At 40.5% G+C, this 27,085-nt stretch overlaps 1 protein-coding gene across 2 annotated transcripts; it reads right to left on the bottom strand.

Moving 5' to 3' along the window:
• Nucleotides 1-25,776, bottom strand: RDH10 (retinol dehydrogenase 10). Of its 2 annotated transcripts, none has more exons than XM_084306917.1 (6): nt 25,301-25,776; nt 24,755-24,987; nt 5,194-5,292; nt 3,731-3,876; nt 3,246-3,377; nt 1-1,345 (listed from the first exon to the last, which is right to left on the bottom strand). In XM_084306917.1, the coding sequence occupies exons 1-6, from the start codon at nt 25,584-25,586 to the stop codon at nt 1,222-1,224; spliced, it is 1,020 nt and encodes a 339-aa protein (XP_084163043.1). In that variant the 5' UTR covers nt 25,587-25,776; the 3' UTR covers nt 1-1,221. The 2 variants fall into 2 exon arrangements, with proteins under 2 accessions (XP_084163043.1, XP_084163044.1); XM_084306918.1 differs by having other exon boundaries at nt 24,755-24,984.
• Between the last annotated feature and the right edge of the window lie 1,309 nt (nt 25,777-27,085).

Below are 27,085 nucleotides of genomic sequence, written 5' to 3'. Positions count from 1 at the left end.
CAAGACATTCTAAAAAAGTAATCACAAATTGTCCAATAGTAGTTTACAAGTGGATGGTATACATTAAGATACAGAGGTAGAAGTTCACTTTTACAATGCTTCACTAATACAGGTTACCAAATTCAAGGCACAAAATTGTTCGCTTTACAAAAAATACTGTAAAAATGTCATTTGCTGTTCTACAATGTGAGTACAACTCAAAAAAATCTTTACACCCTTCTATACTCCACATGTAAAGTTGCATCAGGCGTTATTCTATTCTTCCTTTGCTAATAGTTGGCATACGACCAGCAGTTACATAAACAGTTTGTATCTCAGCTGAGTTGCTTTGTCTTTTAGGCACAAGTCCAGTTATAGAAACTTAATACAACAGCTTCCTCAGGGGGTGGGAAAACTCTGTCAGAAGTATGAAGTAGGAAGAAAATAAATGTATAATCCGTAACAACAGGTTGGATTCTGACATATGCAGAGGGAAACAGAAGAGAGCATATTTCAAATCAAGCAACTTGAAAAAAGTCAGTTTAAATCACTGACTGAACTCCTAGAAAGCCAGATGCCCAGTACAGGTTTGCTCAGAGTATTTCTGAGACATTCACTTGCCTTTGAATCGGCAGAGATTTACAAATTTATTTTTATCTTTGTTTAAATAGAACACACACAATTGCTACAAAAGAGAATTACACCACAATTTGGCCATGTGTCCTTTAGAGAGCTTGGGATAATATAGGAAGAGATGCATTCAGAAACTGAGAAACCGTCCTTGAATTTGTTAAAAGGTCATAAGTAGTAGCTTAAATCTCAAGATTTCCCTCCCTTCCCAAATACCATAGGGAAAAATGAACAGCTTCTGAAACATTGCATCTTCTAGTTGTAGACAGCTCTTATAAACCTTGGCAGGCTGAGGAAGAGATATCACACAGTGCATCCCTACAAGTAGTAGTATGACTAGTTTACTGTACATACAGTGATATTCTAAAGGACAATGGTGGCAGCTACATTGTAAATTCACTTTACCTATCACATTTTCCAAGTACTCTAGTCAGTTTTATTTACAGTATATTTAAAAAAAGATTTTTAGAGTTCAATACACAGGTTTAGGACCCAAGAGAATGCCACAGTAAGATGTTGACATTTGCATCTCATAGATGCAAGTGTGCTTCACAATTTACTTATGTAACATTATCATATTCACCTAGAAATCTTAGTCCATCCAAACCAGTGTTAAATTCCATTTTTTGCTTCATTGTTGTTTGTAGCCTGTTTCCTTTGAGCAATGAAAGGGTACATACACTTGTCTGCTCCCAAAAACCGATACATGCATACAACTGCTTCAAAAGGCAGAATACTGCAAAAGAGAAGTTATAGAATTGTTAGAAGACAGTATAAAACAAAACCTCCAAGTATTATGTACTTGGTCTTCTTAAAAGCACCATAATAGCTATTGTGGGGGCTTCCTAAGAGTCTTAAAGGATTTTTATTTGCCAGGAATACTTACCGAGAAAGCTGAAATTCTAGAGAGTCCGAGCCATAGAGGCAGGCAGAAAGGAAGAAGCAGCTATTTATTCACATGGCTCCAGATTAAGACTGTATGTTCTGCTGCTTCTTTAAAGGCTTGTTTTAAAGAGATGGGGGCAATTGCACCACAGAAAGCCTACTAAAACCAAAGTTTCTGCTCAAAGCAGCATCAACAGAAGTCACCAGGCATTTAGGATACTCTTTACTTTGGGATTAGTATTAGTTAATGCAATTCTTTGGTTATCAGGTTATCAGATGTCTAACAAGTTTTACACGTGTTCTAAACTCAGTCATCCATCCTCAAAGAGAGGTCTGAAGCAAAGAAAGCAATTTCCTTTTTGCCCCCAACAGATAAAATTCCAAGAGTACATGATGAATAGCTGGCTATGGACCCTCCCCCTTTCCTCCATCCACAAAATATTCCTTTTATTTTAAGGGTGTTACTCAGGAGCTCTAGTGAAGGACTAAGATGGGCTTTCCTCAGCCCCTGGAAACAGTGACAGACACTCAATTCAGTGGAAAGCAACACATAGAATCTAGGCATTAGGAGAAAGAATCACTGAAGTAGATGTCGCTGGTACAGGTGTCTTCGCTGGCAGTAGTACTGCTTGTGCAGTAGCCACTGGAGGGCCTTTGATCTGAATGCTGCTGCCTGGGGCACGGATTATGCAGGAACTTTGATCTCCCTGTTGGAAGCTAAAGTGTTGAATGCAAGACAACCCAAAGGGCCTTTGATGTCACTGCTGCTGCAGAAGGCACTGCTTCTAGCACTGAAGCACCCTCTGAGCATCTGGCTAAAGCAGCTAGCTCTTAAAGACAGTAATAGTGATCTCAATTCACTGACAGAAGGGACACATACATATTCTCTTCCAGGAAAGATGTGAGCAGTCAAGGCCTCTAGTCTTTGGTGATCATGTCCACCAGGAGGGACTTAAAGCAGAGGAGAACAACTGCTTGTAAGTAGAATAAAAATCACCAGGACACTCAGTTTCAAACATCCCTTGCAGAAGGCCAGTAAGACAACACTATATTTTAAAGGTTCCTCCTACACACTAAAGATTAAAAAAACAACAACAAAACAAACAAAAAATAAAACACCAAAACAGAAACAGAAAAACCTGTACAGTTGTGAAACTGTTTTCTCTAAACTAGTAAATTATGTTGAAACAGTGGAATTGAGCCAACTCCTGTATTACCCTGAATCATTGAAATGGAAGCCTAGTTAAAGATTAAGTGGAGTTCCCATCCAAAACCTGTACTGTGTTAGGACAAAGGAGATAATTCCATTAATTATCCTTTCCTACAGCTCTGCAAATTGGTTCTGAATGTGCAGATTTGCAGCTTGTCTACCATATCACTGTAAGTCCTAGGAGATCTGCAGGCAGAGCTACAGGATCCTTTACTCTAAACTTCCTCATTCCTAAAGAGGAGTCCACAAAATGGAAGAAAAGTCTGTTGAGGAGAAAAGGAATCTAAGGAGGATGGAAGATAGCAGAAAGGCAAAGCCAGGACGAATAATAATACGTAAGATCTCAGTTTTATGGAGCTTTCCATTAAAAAACCTACAGTTGTGCAAGCCAAGAAAGAGACAGGAATTATGACAAAAGAGCACCTATGGCCACCCCTATGTGGGTAGGAGGGCATTTATATCTAGAAAGTGGACATGCTCACATATTCCACCAGCATTCTGTTGCTTGTATTACCAACAAACTGGCATTTCAGATATTTACCTTTTCATGAAGGTGACCATATACATTAGGCGAGGCGTGCAAATCATCGGCTGGTCTGTAAGGATAGCTCTCATAGCCTGCTTCACACAGTATTCTGGCTTCAAGGGCGGAAGGAAAGGCTCGATTTCTTTTCTGAAATATTTGATTAAGATTGATTAAGAATATATGTAAAAAACTGCCAACCTTAGAGAAGCCCATTAACCCACTTTTTTTTGGAATGCCTCAACAATGTCAAAGGCTTCAATTTTTGTGTTCACTATTCAGTTACAACAACTTGCCAAAAGGCAAAACTTGTGCTAAGAACAACAAGACAAAAGAAAATCATTGAATTCAGAAGTCTTTTTCTGGAGTTGGGATTACAGATTCCATTAACATATATTAAAACAGACAATATTTATTTTAATATTCTTATGGTAACAAAGTTAAATTACCTTCAAGTATATTTTGCAACACTACATACACAGGAAAAAAAATTTTACGCTCACCTGATCCTGCACCCCCTGAACATTCCTGTATCAACAAGATAAGGGCAGACTAAAGTTGTTTTGATTCCGTCCTTTTCAGCAGCCTTCAATTCATGGCTCAAAGACTCGTGAAAACCTACAGCTCCAAATTTGCTGGCACAATAATCCTGTGTTGGCAATGATTAAGGCAAAAAAAGGCAACTTAAAAAGGACAGATATGAATCGTGTTTAAAGCCAAAACATATTTGATGTGATTCTGCACAGATTTACAAAGCAACAACAAAAGACACCCACTGAATATAGCATAACAAACTCATTTATCACTTCACTTTTAAGGCAATTAGCACAGAACTATAAAAGCAGGAAAGCTGAACGTAGGAGGAGATTACCTGGGATTCAAGTCTTTGAATCAGGCAGGCTCATATGGCAAGTTGCTCTGATTACCAGTTTGCTTAATATTAAATGCTGGAACAAAGGACTAAGAAACTAAATACTACCTAGGGTCAGATTTGAAGAAGCTTGAATATTTGGCAGGGCATAGGTGTAGAAATCTAAAATGCTTTATTTTTTGTTAGTTTCAAGAGGAGGTATAATGGATATTTGAGTGTATATGCTTAATTTTCAGAAAATTTTATAGCTTGCTTATCTCATAAAAGTAATAAAAACTGCGGAGACAGCAGTAACATTTAATTTTCAGTTGGATGTGTCCACCTCTGCTGGTCATCACACCCACAGTCTAGGAAATTCTTTCAAGAATTCTCAAGACAACAAATACTCTAAAAACAAATACTCTAAAAAAGCTTTTATTTACACCAGCTTAATTCATTTCTATTAAGAAACACAGCAGGTTAAGATCCTGGATTGAGCCTAAGCCATATGCAAAGAAGCCTACCTACATCTATCTTATGGGGTAATATGACTGTCATTCCATTAGACTCATTAACTTGTTTTCACTAATTGAATACTTTTTGTTCCCATTTGCATTTGTGCTAATGACCCCAAATGCAAGCTAATATGCTCTAATCCTTACTTAGTTTTACGTACCACACAGATTACAGAAACTGTTGTCCTCAAATGGCTGCTAGCAACTAGATGACCTAACACGTAACTTGGAGCCTAGTGAACCAGGTGATCCATATGTTCTGGAAGGAAGGCAGGCAGCCGTTTCCTCACAGAAACAGGAAACAAGAAACATTATTTTTGAAAATCCTTGCCTTTGGCTTCAGGCTTAGCACTACAGTTCTTGGCAGGAATAGGTAGATGGACACTTTTCAGGTTACTAAAAATCACCAGGTTGTTCAAAGATAATTCAGCATTCTGAAGTTGTTAGCTGTCCTAGGCTTTCATTAGGCACTGTAGATCCCACACACATGGAGCTGTTTGGTGATGTGGTAATGAGCACCATAACTCCCAAATATCTTTGGAAGATCTGACTTCATTTTATGCTGCTAACACCAAATAAATAAATAAATAGTCTAACAAACCTCCACTCCAGCAGTACTGAACAGTCCCAAGGAACTTGCAACCGTCACGATGTGCCCATGATTCATTTCCAGCATCTTGGGAAGGAATGCTTTAGTTGTCTATGAAATAAAAAACAAAACAAAGAAACACCATGAACATACTACATTAGCTACAGGTGTTCAAAACCTTTATCTCAGTTTGTTATCAAGAATTTAGAAGATCACTGTACAGGTTTTGAACTTCTGAATTTTTCAAAAATACCAAGAGTATCTACAGCATATTTGTGATTCCAAACAGCAAGGCAGCAAGGATTATATCTTCAGAAATCCTAAGATTGAAGGATCAATTGGGCTCAGACATGTTTATTTTTCTGCAAGAAACTAGTTATCAGAAAGAGATAATTTGCCCCTAAAATGGAAGTCACTTTTTTTTTTTTTTTTTTAAAAGACAGAAAAAGGAATGCAAACTGTTTAATTATGCCATCCAGTACATCTATGTTAAGATCAGTGCCAATTACCGGTTCTAATTATTGACAGCATGTTTTGTCAGTTAGATATGCTTGGTATTAACCACTTACCAACTTTTACAATAAAGAAGTAGTTACATTTTACAATAAAGAAGTACTGGAGACAGAGGTTTTGCTAATGTTACCTTTTCCACATAAAATACACTAAAGATGTAATAGTTTAAACCGCTTTCCATCTTTGTTAGTATCCATAAGCATTGCTCTAACTAAAACTAGATGGACACTTCTATTATTAATTCCATATTTTAAAAGGGTTTCAAAGATAAAACAAATTCAAGTGTCAAGACGAAATTATGAATGATTTTAACCACCAATCTTTATGCTTTGATTATCTCAAAGTTTGTTTTAGTTTAAACAACCAAATCAGAGCTAACACCTTTAAAAAATTAAGTGACAAATTGAAGGCAGTTGCTAGAAGATCACCTTTCTTAGAATACCTAGCTGTCATCTGTTTTCTGAAGCTGACTCAATCCTTTCTTTTTAAAAACCAAACAGAGGAACATAGATGCTAGAGAACAATTCAGTAGTAAAATCATTTGTTTAGTTACGATTTACTTTGGCTTGTAGATTATCAGCATACTACACTAGATTACTTTTAAACTGCCAAAGAACTTCAAACAATGCTTGTTAATCACAAATGTGTCTAGTTAATACATAAATCTCGTGGCAGAGCTATTATTCTAACTCTCTCGGAACCACAAATGCTTCGTCCTTCCAGAAACCAGGCCTTCCCATCTAATTTGGATCCAAACCCGAAGCAGGCAAATGCCCCTGAAGTATTTGCTGCTTGCTTAATTGTTGGTCTGAATCGTGTCAGCTGCATTGTTAAAAAGACGTGCAAGCTACAGCTGAATCCATCTAATTCCATTCTTATGCTGTCTGCATTTTCCAATCACAGACGTCAGGACAGTTTTGCTCTAATGATTTTCACATGTTCTTGTACAACGTTTTTGCCTGCAGGTGTTAAATGACTAATCCAGACCTCCTAACACCACACAAAAGACTGTTTTCACTGGACAGCTGGCAGATGATAGAAGATTAACAGACCTCCTGACTCCTTGCCTTTTCTACTGTTGATTCATATAACTCCTAGATTCTGTCATAACCGCATAATGAAGCTAATTATAAAAAATAATCTGAGAGCAAACCGCCTTGCATTTGTTTCTTTCCTCGTGGCAGGGATCATTAAACCTCTTATACAGAGCCTTGGAAAAGAATTTAGTTCACTTGTTAAACTAATCTGTGCCAGGCACACGAAGTTTCAGCCTCTCTTCCCGGGTTGCGTGGCAACGCAGCTTAGCCATCCCGGGGCAGCACAGTCTGAAAAAGGTAAGAGCAAAGAGGCAAAACTTTGCTTTGCTCAACTTTTACAGCACATCGTTCCTCTGCAGCCTGCGTTACACCCCCCCGACACTGACCAGCCTGCGTTGGCCCAGATCTTCTGCACCATCCTCATTAGAGAGCCGTGCTCCCAGCTCAGTCCTGCTAACAATTTACTCCCCTCCAGAGCATTAGTCAGCTCCCTCGGCAGTTTCCACTTACGTCTCAGTTATCTGTCCACATCGCATTGGAATGACTGATTGCCACCCCACACTGCCAGAAAGCTTGATAATGCAGGCTGAAGCTCTGCCTGCAAAGCACAGTAAGTACAGAAAGGATGGGCCACTTGCCTTGGAGTTTGTCTCTTTAGAAGGTGGGGGGGAGAAAGAAGGAAAAGCAGCAGTAACACGTTTTTTTCCCCACCACTTCCAAACCACAGATCGTTGTTTTCTTCCATTAAACAAACAGCAGGAAAGTGCACGAAGCTTCTTTGGGCTGTTTTTCTGTCATCTTCACTATAACACTGCCTTTATTCCTTCTCCCCTCTTTTTCTTTTTTTGGAGGGAGGGAGGAAAATATGTTGTTCTATAACTGTGCCCATAAATACCTGTACTTACCTATGGCTAAAGATGACCAGAACTTTCACAGGCATAGATATAGACATGGGAAATAATCAAAACAACTGCAGAGCAGTAAATCTCAGGAAGCATACTCTTAACTGTGCAACGCCCCTTCAAGGGAGCATAATGATTACAGAGCCTGAGTTTTCAGAGGTTGTGACTAAAGTCACCCGTTTTCAGTCAAGAGCAAACTGGCACATGACGAATGAACTCTGTTAAGGACCTTTGGGGTGATGTCTTCAGAACCAAATAACTTCCAGCAGCAGAACTATGGTCACTTCATGCAACTTATCTCTTCAGAGGCCCTTTACAGCTGCAAAGGAAAAAATGCAGCCACTCTGCTCTGTGGACAATTAGCAATTCATGGAAATCTTCGCATGAAACTTCTCTGTTCTGAAACAGCCCATTCAGAGCAGGGCCCTGTACTTTGTCATGGGACATTATCCTGCTAATCCAGTTAAAACCTGAAGCTAAGGCAGCCTATAAAGATAGTTGCACTATCTTACGTACAAAACTTAGCAGCCAACTATGAACGTCTCAGCTAAATGGATGACAGAGAAAGTCTTTGCTGCCATCCTCCAGCCATCTGCTACAGCTGGGAGCCAGTACTTAAAAAACAAGCGCTGTAAGAGGCAGACACACCCTATCGGGGGACACATTTCCAGTCTCAGAGTAAAGGCTTGCCCACTGCTCCTCCCAGCCTCCTCTGGCTGGGAAAAACAATCCCAAAGTGAAGTTATTCTCTTTCGTGGTATAAGCAATCCCCAAATAAATCAGTGTTCTTACTGAGCTCCTGGCACAGCCCCCTTCCTTGATCAAAGCAGCTTCCTCCATACTCCGGTCCCCAGTTTTTCTGCCTGTTACATAAACCAGACCAACCTAGTTTCTTGTCTCTAGCTTCTTTCGGCTACAGCTACATCTGCCTACCAGACCTGGAGTCTTCTGCGTGCTTGCTGTGCTGCTCAGAAACTAGTTAAGAGTTCGACTGGTTCAGGGGCAAGATGCCTCCTGGGTGGCCTTCCCATCTGGCGTTTGTCTGAACAGGTAGCACGGCCCACATTAGTCTTCCGAGGTGATGCATGGACCTGCTAATCCTCCACAGAAAAAAAGTATTATAAGATGCCAAGCAAGAAATGTGGTATTGTCCATGGCATTAGAGGTCATGAACCAGGCCCCAGAATAATTCAAATCGACTCAAGTGATTTAATCAAGCTATCTGCCTTCGGGTTTGATCCCTTAATTTTGGTTTTACCTTTCACAGCTGCAGAGGAAGACATTTAACTAAAACATTTAAGTACTTAAAGTCAGTACGTAGGTCTTTTATTAATGACAAACGTCACACGCTTTTTAACACTGAGGAGAAAACAGTGAGTATAGTAAGTGAAAGGAATTGTGAAAAATCAGGAAGGATATGAGTGTTTAACATCAAGAAATTGAAGTTAAGCATTCTCTTTATTCAGAATTAGCTCTTTATCTCCCCCCCCACACACAAAAAAAATAAGCATGGCACAAATATGTCATTTCTAACCCGTGTTTCAGGTTAGATAAAGCAGGTAGGTTAGATAGACAGGACATATGAAGCAGTTCTGAATAGAGAGCAGAGCTATTTTTTTTTGAGGTCTGATCTTTAAGTTTTATGGAGCCTAAAGACCAATTCCAAACCTTCTAAGCAATTTCCTCCATGCCTCTGAATATACCAGTAAGAACAAACAGTTCCCAGTAGCTGTAACCAAACGTATTTCATACGCACACAGCTTTAATGACTTATTTCTCATAAGTGTGAAACTGAACAAGCGTTTACATGTCACTTCATAGCTTTCATAATCTGTTCTCAACATTTTGGTTTACGGCAAATTAACTTCTAACAGTCTAGCACTTCTTCCCTCCCCTTCCCCAAATTCTTCCGTTCCATTCTTAATGAAACAAAACTCAAAAGATTGTGCAACACAAAGAACAGCACAGCTGCAATGTCAAGACAAATTAGTCTAAACACAGCAAATGAGAATATGAAGAAATACTGTGTTTGGGAAAGTGATTTTTTTAATTAAATTTTGGAGTAATTATTCTTCAAGTAGAAAGCAAGCATCCACAGAAAACAATGTTAGATGTAATGCAGCTCAAGACAATGAATTCTGAATGCAGAAAGCACACCAAAGTGAAAAAGTACATGCTGCCTCATGTTTAGAGACTTGTCTTTATATCAAAGACACAAACAAAGCAGGTACCAACACGTAAGGTCCTTTATGTTTCTATTTTTCAATATAGTATTTTTTTTTCACACTTTCTGCCTTCTGTCAATGCCCAACAGCCATTTAAAACTATTTTGATGGCATAAACAAGCTGCTTTACTCTAAAGCAGAAATTCCTTTATGCCAAAAGAATAGCTCGTTTTCCATATGGCTCCTTCATGGAGGGTGGATGGAGCACAGTTGTTTTTCAGGGGCTGATCAAAAGAGCTGAGATTTTACATCACTGTTATTCCACAAGAGTGGCACGCTGCTATACCAGATATGACATTTCCCCCCAAGCCAAAGCTGTTCCTGACTGCCAGAACAGCCAGATGCATGAACATGTGAAAGGGTACAACATTTGGGTAACTGCATTTTTTTTTTTATCTTCATGAGGCAAAATTGGTGTGATTAGTCAAGGACTCATCCAGAAAGCTCTGGTTAAACCTGGAACTAAGGTACCAGAAATCATAACGGCCTGATGCCACGCATGTAGGCTAATGCCATGATAGTATTATCATGAAACAATGGAGCCAGTGACAAGAAAATGGTGTTCCAGTTTTTGTCTAAAATGCACGTTACATCCTCTTTCTACCCCACATGGACATTCACATTCCCTTTCTTCCCATTCCTCATGGATCACATCAGGACACTGCAGGTTCTCCTGCTTCCACGTTGGACAGTGCACGGTCGCTCACTCCACCACGTACCAAAATTCAGAGATTGCACATGCCTTGACTTCCCTTTCCATGCCTCTGACTGGGAAGTTAGGCACAAAAGTCTGACAGAAGAACACTTCTAACTCTTCCACATACTGGCTGTGCAGCCTAACCCTTAAAGTAGGTTTCTCATAACTGGGTAGAATAGCACTAATGCACTCCTGCATGTTAAAAAAACAAGAGAGAGGTGCCTGAAAGGCAGAAAAAAAACATGGCAAGCTTATCGGTAAATATACTAAAGTTATTTTCAGTTACAGTCACACAGCTCATCTTATTTCAGAAGATAACCACTTTAAATACATTTTAAAAACCCTGGGTAAAACTTCGTTTACAGGATTACAGCAAAAGTCACTGCCAAATACTTTTAGAAGAGGTCTTGAAAGTATACCCTAGAACTGTGTAGCTCTCAAAGGAGAATTTAATCACGCTAGAGGTTATAACATCCAAAATGCCTTCTCAGACACCAAAGCATGCCATTACAAGCCTGGATTTAACTGTTTATTCTCCTTTCAGTTTTGATTTGGTTCCAATGAGAACTGAGCATAATAATTGGACATTTGCACTATCATCTCAGTTACTTTTTCCGTATTATCTGCAGAACCTTCTTAAATTTCATTATACAAGCATCTCTGAAATACGTGTTTAAGGTGAGATTAGTAACTGTGCAAAGAGTACATTCAAATACCAAGTACTGTGTTGGTCACTAGAGAGACTGCACAGCACACTGGACAGGGCTCTGTCAATAAAATGCTGAATACAGAAGGTAGACAGAAGTCTACAACTACTATTGACCTTGCTAAGGTAAGGGACCAAAATTGTGCCTTGACATAAAAATGTCTCGGCTGGCTGTTTTCAAGAAGGGCTGGGTCCCCTCTGGATAATTAATCACTGTCTAGGTAAATATTTAAATAGCTGTGGAAATCAGTACTATTTTTGATCTTCAGTTTCTATTCTCAAGAAGCCGTAATGAAAAATAGGCCAGAATTATTCAGTTTTTATAAAGTAATTAATTAAATAAAGAAAGCCATGCATTTCTCTGGATTGTTCATGGGTCTACCCGGATCCTTCTGTAGTAAAAAGGATCAAGAGGTACATATGACTTCTGCAAGCCAAGCTTCCAGAGACAGCTGTATTAAAAGCATGAAAACAAACTACTCAAGGATTGCCCTCAAGTGTGCCTTGAACAGGTCTTGCGTTCAAAACAAAAAGCTAGAGCTTCCAATATTTCATTTTGAAAGGAGTCCCTTAGTTATATAGCTCCTGGCAGGCAATACAACCTTCAATTTCTCACTAAAGCTTTGCTTGTCCTTCACATAAAAACCCACTGTTTTGGGGCCATGGGGATTCCTTTAATATTGAACTGCTACAGCAGTTAATGCTTAACATACATACAGAGTAATAACGTTCCAGTTGCCTTGCAACCAGAAGCTCATGAAAGAACAAGATAGACTTAAACAGAAGTCTATAACGATGACAAGTAACAAGGAAGCAAAGCCACACACGCGCACACACCAATACTTCGTATGCCCTACATTTGCAGATAGACTGAAACTACAGATAAGATCTATCCAGGTTAAGAGGTGAAGGTAACAAAATAAAGTAAATACCCCGAAGAACTAAGTCACAATGAAAGGCAACACCAGTTAATTTAAAACTGTATTTGATTTACAGAGAAAAAAGCATCTTTTTTCCTCCCTCCACCTCTGCGTGAAATACTGCTTTGAAGTACATGGAGTCTTCACTTAGTAAAAACATAAGCTATTACTTGAATCACTTGTTTGGTTTTTAATTCATTATTAGTTCATGTCAGTAATTAACGTTCCTGTTCTCTCCTCCCTCATGGCTGATCCATACACACAAAATCCCCTGCTTCTCAAGAGACGTACTTAGCCAGCTGAGAAGCATTGAAGTTGTACAAAAGTAGGTTAAACTTTATTTATTGAAGTTTATAAGTAGGTTACGTCTGTCATGCCATTTGCTAAAGAAAAAGTATGTTACAGACAAAATTTACATTTCTACATTGCTTAGCATTTGTAGTATTTACGGTCCAATTATAAAATTTCTTGAATTTTCAGTAATAATGGCTACCATTGTTTCCTGGGAATGTTTCGGTTATTGTAGTCGTTCCTCTTACACTGAGTAAACTCATGCTGAGTGTATCAGAAGAAAGCTGAAACTGAATTAAGTACTTTTCCTTAACCAGAACTTAGTGCCACAAAGCTGTTTACAATGCGTAGACAGTAAAGATAAGATAAGTAATGCTATTCCAAAAAAAAAAAAAAAAGGAAAAAAAAAAAGGCACAGGAAACTAATACCACTAGTTATCTCCCAAACATTAATCATTGTTTTCCACTCTTTACTACCAGAACTAATTACGCCATGCCTACAGCAACTGAACCTAGCCTGGCTAAATTGTCTTTTGTATAGTTTGTTAACGGGGCTTAGCTGAAAAAGGGTTGTGTCTACAGAGAGCGGAATATGAAAAGTGGTTAGGAAAGGACATTGCAACAGAAACTTTTGGGACTACTGCCTTATCATGTCACCACATTGTCTCCCCCTCCCCTTTCGTTTAAGGCCTTCATTTCCTGTGATCCTACCCCAAATTGTGCAACTAGGACTAGAGCAGCAAACAGCTTTGTTCTTCCCCTGCTCTGAAGTGCAGGTAAGTACTCAAACATGCTACCTAAATAATACAATTCCTGCTGCAGAAACTTTCTGCTTGAGAGTCAAGATGGAAAAGGTATCATTACCTAAGACTTATGGTGATCTAGTGCTTATCAAACTCCCAGTTGTTTCACATAAAGCCTTTTTTTCATTCACCATCACAGTAACGCTACTGATTTTGAGTGCACCTTTACCTAGGGCAGGGATGTAAGTACATGTACCACAGCTAAAAGTAATCCTGATTTCTCCTTAAGAATATTTCACTTTTGTTTAGAGAGGCCACTGGTCTATATGCTTTCTGGGCATGAAGAAGCTCAGGCATTCAAACTGAACTGCCCTTGTTAATTCTATAACAGCAAATGGAAATTTGAGCATTTGAGGTACTGGTAAGCAGTGTCCACCTTTCTGCTCCTAAAATCTTTGTGTTCTCTCCTCCTGCTAAGAAACAGATTGTAGATTTAGATTTTCAAGCTTTTAAAATTATTTCCACCCGCAGATGTCAGATCCGTCCTAAAAAGTGTCTGATCCTTCTAATGAGTCTATGTCACGAATAATTCTTGTGGAAGCGTCTAGCTACCTTTAATGGACATGATTTTATATATACTACCATACGTGCACATAAACCTACCTACTTAGATCTGCACTTGGCAGACAACAGCTTGTATAACTTCACATACATGCATCAGTATATACCATTGTTTAAATCACTAATTATATATTTAGGGCTCTTCCCTCCACTTTTTGTAAATCTTTGATTTCATGTGGCTACGAAACATGGAGCACCTTCTCTGCTTAAGTCAGCTCCCTGTTCAACAGACCATTTCTCTGCCTCTTGCAGATGAAGAAGTTCATAAGCCATCCGAGACATTGCATTCTTCATCTCTATGTTAAGTGCAAGTTTATAAACAAAAAATCTCAGCTTGGATGTTTGGAAAGGATGCTGATTCCTATGTCACTTCTCTCCTGTATTTGCCCAATGCAGACTTTTGACTGTAATAAATTATCCTGCTCTGTCTGAAATAGTGCCTGTTCTACTTCCACTCTTTCCCCTTAGCTCTTAAGACCTTTCAGATGGAAAGAGAGAGTCCAATGAGGCAGTGCAGAGCTCAGACAGTACAGTCATATTAGATTCACAAAAGCTAGCAATGAGCAGGGGGAAAGACACTGTATTTGCTTAAGCAGTGCAGAAGAACCAAACAGAAGTTGCCAATGGCGTTTGTTGTGTACTTCAAATGTCAAACTAAAATTTAAAGGCAGAGAAGGATTAGTAGTAGGTTAGATACCATGCTAAGTGGGCTGTTGGAGGCTCAGCTATGTGTTTAGTCTGCCTTGTGTTGCAAAACAAGCATGATACAAGCCTAGTCTGAAGTGGGACTCAGGAACAAATGCATACAAGCAGACTTCTCTAGCCAGCACAAATTTAAGGCATAACCAAGCATGAGAACAGAAGGTTTCAGACAAAGTAATCATGCTCAAAAGCTCAACTCCTCCCTCCTGCCTAAAGATATCTTATTAGGCGAGCTGATGTTTATTCTCTGCAAACATCTCATTATACCCTCAGAGTATCACAGCTACCAAACCACAATTACTATTCAATTTAAAGCAAGTACTATACAGTTGGCAGCAGCCACTGCAAAGTAACATGCAGTTTAAAGAAAGCAAATCCTTCTACTTGGATCATGTCAGCATTCGAGCTTTCCATATACTCAAGATTAATGCAGACCTCCAAACACCACCGTGACAGCCCAAATACTCTCCTGGAAGTTAAGGAACTTAAGTTACAATCCCAATAGGCAGCCCTTCCAACCTCGTATTCTTCCACAGGCAGATCTGTCAAGTAAATAAAGAAGACCTAATTTGCATTTATTCAAACGTCAAATTTGGAATTACTTTAGAGTTTGCTCATCAAGCGAAATAAAAAGTTAACAGTTGGCCAATCCTTCCCGCAGAAGTTGGTTTTAGGTCCCGTTGAAGTCAAGTGACTAGAAATTCTACTTTGTTTATATACTGACAAATGGCCGAGTCAAAGGATTTGTGGTGTTTCAGAGCAATGTTGACATTAGTGTAACAAACACGTTAGTCCCTCACCTTCATTAGCACAAGTTTGTAGCAAATGTCCAACCATTTGGAGAGAAGTTATTTATTGCCAGCTATTTGATAATCTTGACAAAAAAATGAAAACATGCCTCTATGAGTCAGTGAAAAATCCACATAAATTCATTTTAGCACAACTATTAGATAAGAGCTCAGAATATTCTGTTCAGTGAACAAGAACACAATCCAACTTCCAAATACACATTTTTCTCCAGCTTGCCATAAGCTTAGTCATCTTCTGGAATATTTAGTAAAGCTTAGTATTTTAGTCTGCATGTTTCCAAGGAATTACTAGAGAACAGTACTGTCAGAACTACTTATGGAAAATATGAAGTCATCACTCATGTTTTACAATTTATGTAACAGGCGTTTCAAGAAGTGGCTAAACAGAAAAAAATTGTCTCGAATTTTACAGACACCTTAAGGCAGTACCTCCACAGTTCTGCTATCGCTAAGCAGTATCTGCACGCACACGAAGGCTGAGTCACTTCACTCATCCTTCCCAACGTGGTAACTAAGTCATTGTTTCAAATCAATTACTTTATGAAAGGGAAAGTGATTATGCCATACCAATATCTCATAAGAGGAACAAGATTAGAAGGAGAGCTTCCCTTTTCACTTAATAGTCTTACTTATTGGCACCAGAAAAATAAAGAAGCATTTACAATAGAATTAAAATTTAGCTGTAAAGTGTGTTTAGGAACCAGTAAGACCCTACTAGAAGGCTCCAACTTACTGTGAAGTAACTCGTTGAATGAGTAACACTTTTAAAACATACAGAGCTAGGAGGTTTTTAAGATAATAGAGAGTGGAAACACTTCTCCCTACTATCCCAAAAAAAGGGTTTGGGGAAAAAAAAAAAAAAGTCTTAGCAGGTAAATTTTTGCTTCATAAGCCAATAAATGCTACAAAGACAAAAACTGCAGCTAATGCAGTGACGGAAACAGTGGCTAATACAGCTTTCAAAAATTCCACTTGCACGGGCATTATACAAAACACCAGCAAACTACTCACTTTCTGAGGGAGTAGATACTCACTTTCTAAGCAGAGATTTACTTCCTTTCTTCACCTTTCCCTGGAAACTAAGCTCATTTTCCACAAGCTGAAACACAGCTATGGCCTGTTTTTCCCACACTGAAACAGTAGTAGCACAACTGATTTCCAGAGTAGACAAACAGTGCAGGAGGCATAGAGATCATTGCTTTCTACGGTACGCAACAGCAATGACAGTATCAGTGCAAGGCAATGAGCTAGAGCTGTTAGCACAACAGAAAACTAACCTACCTGTATCTAAGGGTTTTTCATAGTAATTAAAATAGTGCTCTCTCTCTAGAAATCAAGGCGTAACATTCAGACATGACGGTGACAGATTTACTACAGCTTGGAAACATTAATGCCTATTTAAATATTTTAAACCTGTAAATCTTATCTGTTCTAGAAAATCTCTTTAAGAATGAGGTTTCATTAGACAGCTGTAGAGATCCTGTCCACTGCCACACAATTTTATTCTGTTCCTCCCCACCCTTTCCCCAACACCTAATGAGGTGATTCTAGTCTTGAAACAGAAATACTAATCAGCTTGACCAAGCAAACAAATAGTTTTCCCCTGAACCCTCTAGACAGGTTAGCAAGCTGAACTGGCTCACCCAAGGATCAGATGAATACCAAAACCAGTGCAAGGTAAGATGAAGGTTTAAGGGATGGTCCCATGTGTCAGCTTGCCACCACTAAGCTCCCTTGAAGTTTCATCATAAATCAACACAAATTTTGGACAAGTTACAAGCATATGCTCAAGTGCTTTTACAAACTAATGCTGTGAGGGGAGTGCTTGAGAAGCTGTCACGCAAGTTCAAACAGATGGCAGAAGTGACCAGGGCACATTTAGGTGCAGAATTCAACAGCCAAACAAACTTGAATTTCAAAAGGCTCACGCCACGGCACTCACCTCTGCTCCACAGCTGTTCCTGCATTCCTTGGCCTATAACGCCCTCCCCTCCCAATCGTGATAACTCACTTGTGTCAAGTGTTAATTTGACCGGCATATAAATCATTATCCTAATACAATTATTTACAAGAACAAAGTGCTCATTCAGAAGTTTTAAGCACCGATGTAAATCTCTTCCCCATTTGTGGCATATCTTCTTTCAAACTAAACCCTCAGGAACGGAGATTCTACCAGTCTATGCCCACTCATTGACACTGTAACTTTATTTTGAGAGACTTTTTCTCTTTCCTTTAATGAGCAGGCTACGAAGACCACAGGTATGAGCACATAGCATCGTATGCAATTCACCAGCTTCTCTATGCAGAAAGACTTGTACCATTTTTCACAAAAGACAGACAGGTCTCAATAACTCAATTTTACCATTAGTATGAATAGCCAGAAACCCCTGAAGGCTGGGGAGCATGGTTTATCAAATAAATGAGCGCTGTAGAAAGATTTAGTATTACAGATGCATAACAAAGGCTCCCCCTCAAACAAACAAACAAAAATCCACCAAAACAAAACAAAAAACACAGAAGTGAAATCAAAGCATGAGAAGCATTGGGAAACAATAACACTTTCCAGCTGATAAAGATAAAAGTAGAGAAGATTTTAAAAGTGTGGTGCTAAAAATGGCAGGGATGGCGCTAGAAAACACAACATTCATCTTTCCTCGACCTGTCTAGTCAGGGTAACTGATGACACTCGGAACTACCAAAAAGGATTGCTAACCCACACAGTTCATTTAAGACAGGGCTGAGGCAATGATGAAAAGACTGGGTTAGCAAGACACTTAGGCACATCATAATTAAGATTGCTTTTCTCTATATTTGAGCACACAAACCCATCTTTCTTCTAGAAGTGTGCTATAGTCACTCGGTTATTACAGAAAGGTAATAACGTACTAAGATCTCATTAACATTAGCTGCTTTTTGTAAAATTAAAGATGCTCTTTGCAGATAGAGGACTCTGGAACTTTAAACTCTTTTGTACCTGATCACCCCATTGCTGTCCTATTCTGCATAGGACAAGGAAGACACATACATCATCTTTTATACTGGGTATTTTTTTGGAACAGTGAAGAGGTACCTCTCCACTTCTAGCAAGGTTAGGCACCATCATGGCAAACACTACTGCTGCATTCAAGGTTTCCCACCTCCCCAAACTCTTCACGTGTAACACTATAATATCAGATCAAAGTCAGTGCAGAGGTTTTTGCTTATTCAGCTGACTTAACTCATTCTGTAAGAAGGAGGAATTTAATCACCACACTGATTGCTCACCCAGGACTGTTTCTTCAGAGCAGATTAGCAATCCTGAAAGCACTGATACGCTTTGCTGACAAGTCTCTAACCCTCAGAAAAAGTCACAGGAGACAAGTTGTGAGATTACCCCAAGTGCCTGACCTCTAGCAAGCTATATAACACTTCCATCTTTATTTCAGAAGACTGTAGAATTGCAAACCACTAATAATTGACTAATACTTTGAATACATCTCAAATAGTTTAAGAAGTCTTGGCATGTTCTCTCATGTCTCCCCTTACTTAATTGGACTTTCCCATTGCTTTTCTGTGAAATATATTACTGCTTTCATCTAAACTCTGCAACCTTCAGCAAGTTAAGCACCTGGAAGTAACTGGCTGACCCCATGGCACGCTACTGTCACAGGCACTCACCTACGGGCGACAAACAATCCAAAGGTTGCAATGTGAGAATCTTTATTTCCTGTTGTTTGAGTCCAAGTTCCACGCACCTTTCAAATGATGCAGCAAACTCATTTCCAAAGCGTGACTGAGCGCAGCCACAAGAGCTCGGTGTAATTGAAGCAGTTGAAGGAAGACCTGCTGAACGGTCATTTCAGATTTGTGTCCGATTTTTGTCCCAGGTGGTTCACTTTACACCATCACAGAGAAAGGAAATGCATGAAATCAACTGCTCCTTGAACAGAGGTCTGTCTGTGTTCTCTACCATGCAAGTAAGATTGCCTAGCACGGAATGTGTTCGTAGGAAAGCTGATGTTGTAATACATTCAAAGAATCTTTGATACACTTTTCCCGCTACCCTGATGGAAGTGTTGGTAATTAAAATTCAAGAGCTCTATAAGCTGGTTCATTCAGACTCCTTGACACGGGTCTACTCATTTACCATCAAGATACTATAGACAATGGAAAGCCATGTCTGAAAAGGCTCAGTAGACTTCAGGGAGTACACTTCAGTAATTTGTGGAACAGCTACAGCTCAGCTGACAGCACTCTGGATTTTCAATTGTCTGTGCTTGAGTTCACACGATTCCCACAGATGGCAAACTACGGGTTGTTTTTTCACTGCATGACTTAAGACCCACCTACCTATCCATCCCAACGTGCTTAATTATGCTTGCTGACTCTGCAGATGACTACACTGTCTGAAGACTCATTTTTATCCTTACTTGTGTCTACTCTTGAAGTGATGTAAAATCCTTCCCAAATCTTACATATCTAGGTGCCTGAATCAGATGTGCTTTTTTTGTTGTTGTTGTTTTCCCCAAAAGGATCAGAAAAATGCAAGACCTTCAGTAAAAGAGGCTCATTTTTTGAAAATGATCACTATAATATAAATGTGGCTACAAGGCTGAATTACAGATGTGATATACAGGTAATCAATAATTATAAAGCAGAAGATTTCAAGTTGCTAACACCTGTGCTTGTCTACCAGGAGCATGTCCATAAGATACATCTATGAGGAAAGCTCCAAGCCAGCCTCATGCCAACTGAAGCTTCAGAAATATTATTTCCACACATTTTCTAAAACTTAAGTGCGTTGCTACATAAGAATGGAAAATGTAGTTTTCTAGAGCATGAATCTGGAAGACAGTATTTTTCCTCAACTGATAAAAAATTTCCTTGAGAAATAAACCCAAGAACATATGAATTACAGAACCATGCTGAAGCTGCAAGTTGTAAGTATGGCCAATACCCATTTCCATAGGGAAGACAGACTGCTTTTGGTTCATATTTGTTACCCAGCATGCTACCACATCATATGAAACACATGTGCTGTCTAGGGTAATTTACTGGTGGCATGTAATTGGAATCATTTTGCAAGGGAAGAGTTAGTTTTGATGACACTTTTTGGATCACATACACATGGTTTGGCTTGAACTTGATCCAACTCATTTTTCAAAGAATAAAAAAAGTCAAAAAACTCAAACTTCGTAAGTAAACTTATGCTTCTTTGGATACGTTACAATGAAATTAAAACAAATTAAAGCAGCTAATTCAACTCAACCGAAATGCTAAGTACAGCTAGCTGGCACGTTAGTAGAGTACTGTGTGTACCTTTGATCATAAACACTAGAATTCTCAAAATGAACACAAACCAAACTGCTGTGCCAATGGTCTACAAATGATTTGTCCTGGTTTAGTTTCAGATAATAACTTGATCTAATTGTCTCTTCTGTAGAAGTGACAGCATGCACACAATGTGCAACATTTCCACATTTAAACTGAAAAACTACACATATAAGGGAGATTTATTGAAGACTAGGGAACTTGGAGAGGTTAGAACACCACTACTTACGGAATAAGCCACTTATTTTTCCAAGGTTTTAGCAAGTCTTTCAGTCTAATTAGACTGACAACTACAGTAGTTGCATGAATATGTATTTGATTTAGTTAATCCTTCAACTTCCATTAACTTTTTCTTTCCAAGGTACATTTAAATTCCGGGGATTACATAGTCCAAAATATCTAAGTTATTTTAGCAATATTCCCCTTTTTACTCAGTATTTATCTCTTCCTGTTATCAGCGTTAGACTGCCAAAGAGACTTTTTACATCCTTGCAAAGATAAATGTATAGGCATAACTTCAAGAATAGAGTAGTTTGTAAGTGAATGAGCAGCACTCAGAGTAAGGCAGCAGTACACAAGTCTGGGCTGTAGTCTTTCACTACGCTTTTTTTTTTTTTTTTTTAAATATGACAGAGCTAGTGCTAAATGCTTTTGCTTCCCCCTTTTGGTAAGTTGAAGAGAACTCATCTAGCAAGATTGCTTCACATTGAGAATTTTAGAGGCTTCACATGACAGGGAAACACAGAAGTGATACCACTGTTCTCTCAGAGCTGGATACTAAAGATCTGCTGTACAGAAGGACCTTCATATCACTGACCTCAGTGGTGCCTGACTTGCATTGCCTTGCCCCTAATCCCCCACTATGAGCCCCTATTCAACATTTGACTCTAGAAGAATTTCCCAAGAACTATGCTGATGTATAATATTAATATCTACTTATTCAGCAGTAGCTTTAAAACCTTATGTTCAGTAAGAATAATAGGTACAAAATCTCAATCTGTTCTGAAGTAATTTGTACAATAGCTTTTCTGTTCTGTGCTCTATAACACAGTAAGTTGGTACTTCACTTAAAAGCTTTATTGCAAAACTGTAAGAACAAACAGAAGTATCTTTCTTTTTTTTTGCTTAAAATTCATTAAGCAACAATTTAATCTTGCACTAACTTAACACTCTTAACATTTTTTTTAGATCTGGATTCTGACATATAGGAAGAGAACTCTGTGGTCTGCAGAAGTTCAGTTCCAGTAATTGACAAGTGCAGCCAAGTAACTTATTATTCTCACAACAGACTGGCAGGAAAGATACTGTTACATTACAGCTACAGTTTTATGCATCTGCAAATTATAGTATAAACCAGAGCTGGCTTGTTTCAAACTGAGAATGGATTTTGTCCCTGTGTTTTCAATATCAGAAGCATTTGAGTTATCACAGCATGAAATAACAGGTTTTTAATACTGCAATGGATTTTATGCTGTGGAAATTGCTACATGATGCAGTGGCGACATGTTTATACAGAACACACATAGGAAGGCTTACACAAATCATGGATGTCAGCAAAATGGAAAGCATCTGTTTAGGCTGTGGCATGCTGCTAAAGCTCTCCTTACTGCCAGTTTGGGATACGGTACACAGCCCAGTCAGAGTCCCCAAGGCAAGCCAGTGGGACTTTTGTCTTGCTGTCTGCTGCAGAGGTTGGGCAGCCTCTGGATCATACATGTAGCTGGTAACACAGAGCAAGTTTGGTTCACCTGCACTCTGCACACAGAGCAGGCAACCCGCCTCATTTCAGAGAGTTCAGGGAGGACAACACCATAGTCCCATTTGCCATTTTTAATATAGAAGCACATGGAGGCTTGATAAGTGATCAAGGGAAAAAAAAATCCTGTATTATACAGGAGAAGAAAAACAAGATCCAGGAAGCACAGACACTGAAATACAGAGCAATGTTACATGGAAGATCCTTGTCTTTATGAAATCCATTTACAGCTTTTTGGATGAAACACCCTCCAAGAATAGTTAAAAGTCTACAAAATACTCCAGAGCATTCACTTTGCTTTTGGACCACCAGTTTAGCTGACACGGAAAAGTCTAGCTGCATACGACTTCACACATCTAGACACATTGTTTTATTTAAGTCAGCATTGACTTGCAAAAAAAAAAATTGGCTTCAAATCAGCTGATTCAGATGATACCTTATGAATTAAGTATTTTTTATTTTTTTAAATAGAAGTCCACCCACTGTTGGTCAAGCCAACCTTTTCTGGGATCAGGAAGGGGAAGACTAGGAAAAAAGCTTTGCCAGCAGCAAGAAAATAAATAAAAGGAAAAAGCAAAGCAGGACACAGGATCTGCAGGAAGCATACGTATGAACAGATCCTCAAGTAAATATAAAGGGTGTTGACTGCTCCTTAGAAACTTATGCCAAGACATGAATTTTCACAGTTCAGATCTAACCATACCTTTTTGGATTTAAAAAAAAATTAAAGTCACTTTACACTAACATTTAGAGATGAATGAAACTTATGGAAAAACAATCACAGTGATCCTAGACCAAGTTTAGTTTTATATTACTGTAAAAAGACAGAACACACAGGGTGCTTTATAAAGGTCTCTGAAACAATGTTATAAATAAGTGTATGACTTCGGCCTGAAGGAAGAACAGCTGGAAAATTTAGGATCCTCCCATATTTTAATTCATGGTGATGTCATAATTTAGAATTCTTGGAAACTTTGTCAATTCTGCTTTTAAACCACATCAATAATAGTCATTAAGTCTAGTGTACATCTCTGTTTGCTTAAGCATCAGCTTAACTTTTATAAAGGGGAACATGCAGAACTTTTAGCTGTTGTAGGAAGTCCTATGAGCATTTTCATCACTTTCCAAATTGCCTTAAAACATACTTTAAGGTTTAGGAGTTTCTAAACACAATCTCATGTGCATTGAAGTTTAAGCATTCTCTCAGCAATGCTTTACAATACATTGGAAAAAGACTGCTCTGCCATTAAGTGTTTCACAGAACAGATTTGAAGGGGGCTCCTTTAGGGTTATGAAACAGCTTGAAGCCTCCACATTAGAAACCCAGGTCTGATAGGTCCTTCTAAGTTTTGAAGATGAGGAATTATACAGAATTTTATTATCAAAAAGGTAAGAACAGACAAGAAAGCTCAAGTTGAAGTATATTTCAGATTGCCTAATCCTTTGATTGTTATGCAAGTGTATTTCATAACCATATTTGAAGGACCAAAGAACAGTTCTAATACTAACAATAGGCTCGATCTGACAGCTAATGCTAACCCAAGTGTGCATTGTGCCCTCCTTCGACATAGCAATTTATATAACTCCACACTACAGTGAGCTTAAAAATAAAACACACAGGAAAACAGGACTTAAGTAGAAAAGAAGAATGAGATCAGATAACTTCTCCTTAATTAGTAACTGCTACTTACAAAGACAGTATCACCTCAGAATCCACTTTAAAGGTTTTTCTTACTTCTACTGGCAGCCCCAGGATAGAGCTATGAGGACAAATACGCAGAATTCCTGAAAGAGTGTTTTTGGCTTGATTTCTTGAGAGATCTTTTGCCTTTCCTCTCAGCCTTCAAAAGGAAGGGTTTGCCTCCAAGGCAATTTAAGCAAGATTTCCAACAGATTTTTTAATAAGTATTTTTTCTCCAGAAGTGTTTAAGTTCACTACTGTAACTATTATTAAAACAGCATTTTAAAGCTACTGACATACTAGTATAAAGCTACAGGAGGAGGGGAGTGAAGTCATTCATTAACAGTAACAACCTTTAAGCAGATTCAGAGGTTACGGTTGCAAAAGACTTCATGCCCAGGACTACATAAGAGGGCATGAGATTTTAAACTCCAGATTCTAGGAGGACATTGTTGATTTAGGGCTATTTATTAATAATTGTAATACCCACCATTCCTGCTAGACAGAAAGTTAAATTAAAGAATAAGAAACCTGCAAAGTAGCCAGCTTGCAGATTAAAGGGAACAAGTGCAAAACCCAAGAAGACAGGAGTTAGGCAACAACAGTTAATTTCCTAAAATTAAGTGACAAAAAGGGCAGCATAAACAAGTTTATAGTTACCCAGAAATGTGCGTGACAGTTGACCATCATGGTCCTCTCGATAAGCTCATCGGGACACTCCAGGAGATGGTGCCCAGAGACCACGCCGGCGTTGTTAACCAGGACGGACACCTCGCCAACCTCTTTGCGGACCCTCTCCGCTGTCGAGTAGACATTTTCTCTCTTGCCCACATCGCAGGTGTACGTGTAAACCTGCAAGCCGCAATGGGGCAGCGCATCTTTTTCTCCATCTACTAAGGAACACAGACAAGAGAACAACAGGAGCCTTACTTGGGTTCCAGGAGTCAAACTGAGAGTTGAGCGGAAAGCGCGAGCCGGCTTCCATCGGGCTCAATAAACTTGGGCACAGCGGTGCCACGGGGAAGAACGAAGAACTCAGCGCTTGGCTGTCGCTGCCAGGTTTGAAGGACGCTCCGTGCCCTCCTGGAGCTGCCCCATGCCCGGGGGGGACCCTCGGGCACGGCGGCTGCGGGAAGGGGGAGGGAAGGGGAAGGAAAAGGGCACAGGTGAGCTGCGGGGGACATCATGGGGGACCCCCCCGCTTACCTTTGGGTGCGCTGGCGGCCTCGGCGAGCTCGCGGTAGATGTGCCGCACCATGCCCGCCGTCTCCTCGTTGCTCTGCGTGTTGATGTCCCACAGCACCAGCAGCGCCCGGCGCCGGGCGAACTCGAGGGCGAAGAGGCGGCCCAGGCCGCTGCCCGCCCCGGTGATGAGGCACACCTGCCCGGCCACGCTCTTCTCCTTGGGCCGCACCAGCCACTTGGCGGCGGCCAGCACGAAAGCCCAGAGCACCCGGAAGGTCACCACGAAGAGCTCCAGCAGGATGTTCATGCTGCCGGCCCCGAGCCCCCGCCGCGCGGCTCCGACACCCGGGGCCGCCCCCGCCTGCGATCAGGAGCCCGGGACTGGACGGAACTGGACGGGACGGGACGGGACGAGCCGCCCCGCACGGAGCCCGGCACCGCCGCCCCAGCCCCGCACAGCCAGCCCGGGGAACGAGCCCCAGCACGGCTCCGGCCGCCCGCCCCGACCGCCCGCGGCCCCGCTGCTGGCAGTGAGCATCTTGCTCGCTCGGCGCCCTATATAGGGCGGGCCGGGCGGGCGGGAGGGCTCCTCCTCCCCGGCTCCCCGGCCCTCCCCCGGGCCGCTCCGCCTTCCCGGGACCCCCACACCCCCGCCCAGCCCAGCCCAGCCCAGCCCAGCCCCGCCGCTCGGGGGCCGGCGGCTGCGAGGCGGAGCTGGTGCCGGTGTCCCCCTCCCACCCCGCCTCGGGGACTACATGTCCCGGCGTGCACCGCGCCGCCCGCCGCAGCGCCATCTTGAGGCGAGATTCGGGGTGTGGGGTTTTGGGGGAGCTGACGGGGAGATGGAGGTGCGGTGGCGTGGGTCTGGTTTCTCCTAGAGAGATCTGGGTGCCCGCGTCCTGATCTGTTTTTTTTTTTTTATTATTATTATTTTTTTATTTTTATTTTTATTTTTTAATTTGTTTCTCGATGGAGAAAGTGAAATCTCTTCCTTAAAAGAGTGCAAAATCTTTTCGGTGCTTAAAGGGGACTTATAAAAAAGATGAAGGGTGACTCTTTGCTCAGTCGGATAATGACAGGACAAGGCGGAACTGTTTCAAACTAAAAGAGGAGAGGTTTAGATGAGGCGTTAGGAAGAAATTCTTCACTCAGAGAGCAGTGAGGCCCTGGCACAGGCTGCCCAGAGAAGCTGTGGATGCCCCATCCCTGGAGGTGCTCAAGGGCCAGGCTGGATGGGGCTTTGGGAAGCCTGGGCTGGTGGGAGGTGGCCCTGCCCATGGCAGGAGCTGGAACTGGGTGGTCTTTAACGTCCCTTCCAACCCAAACCATTCTATGAATCTATAATTCCTTATACTTGAGATATTTTAAGTCTTTTATTATCTCTTTGTGACCTGATAGATTTTAATCACCCCATTCATTACAGCTTTAACGAGACCAAATGATATGAGCTGCTGTCTTAGAATAAAACAACGCTATTCTACGAACATCATCCGGCATCTCTGTATGCAGGCAACAAATAACCCCAGCAAATGCCGAACGCCCTCAGCCCGGCTGCCCGCTCTTTTATTACCACACCGAACAATTCTTTGCTACTCCAAGTTCTGCCACTTCTCCTGCATACGTACGCCAGGACTAGTTCCTCCAAGGGCATTTTTAACAACGTATGTAGTAAGAAGCAACTTTATAAATTAAAAAAAAAAAAAAAAAAAGCGACGTGCCCCGCCGACCCACTCAGGCACTCCCCGGCCACTCCTCCCTCCGCGCCGCTATCAGGCAGCTCCGCGGCCACCCCAAAGCCGGGGTCCT

The sequence above is a fragment of the Netta rufina genome, assembly GCF_964035555.1.
Source record: "Netta rufina genome assembly, chromosome: 2".
In the NCBI taxonomy this organism is placed as follows: Eukaryota; Metazoa; Chordata; class Aves; order Anseriformes; family Anatidae; genus Netta; species Netta rufina.
Note: the sequence above shows the minus strand (reverse complement) of the source record. Positions and strands in the feature narration are given on the sequence as shown.

Coding starts and splice junctions, on each gene's coding strand:
- RDH10 (XM_084306917.1), bottom strand. CDS start 25,586: ATGAACATCCTGCTGGAGCTCTTCGTGGTGACCTTCCGGGTGCTCTGG. Junction 3,378..3,730: donor TTCAGGGGGTGCAGGATCAG/GTGAGCGTAAAA, acceptor CAAATATTTCAG/AAAAGAAATCGAGCCTTTCC. Junction 1,346..3,245: donor ATGGTCACCTTCATGAAAAG/GTAAATATCTGA, acceptor TCTCTTTTGCAG/TATTCTGCCTTTTGAAGCAG.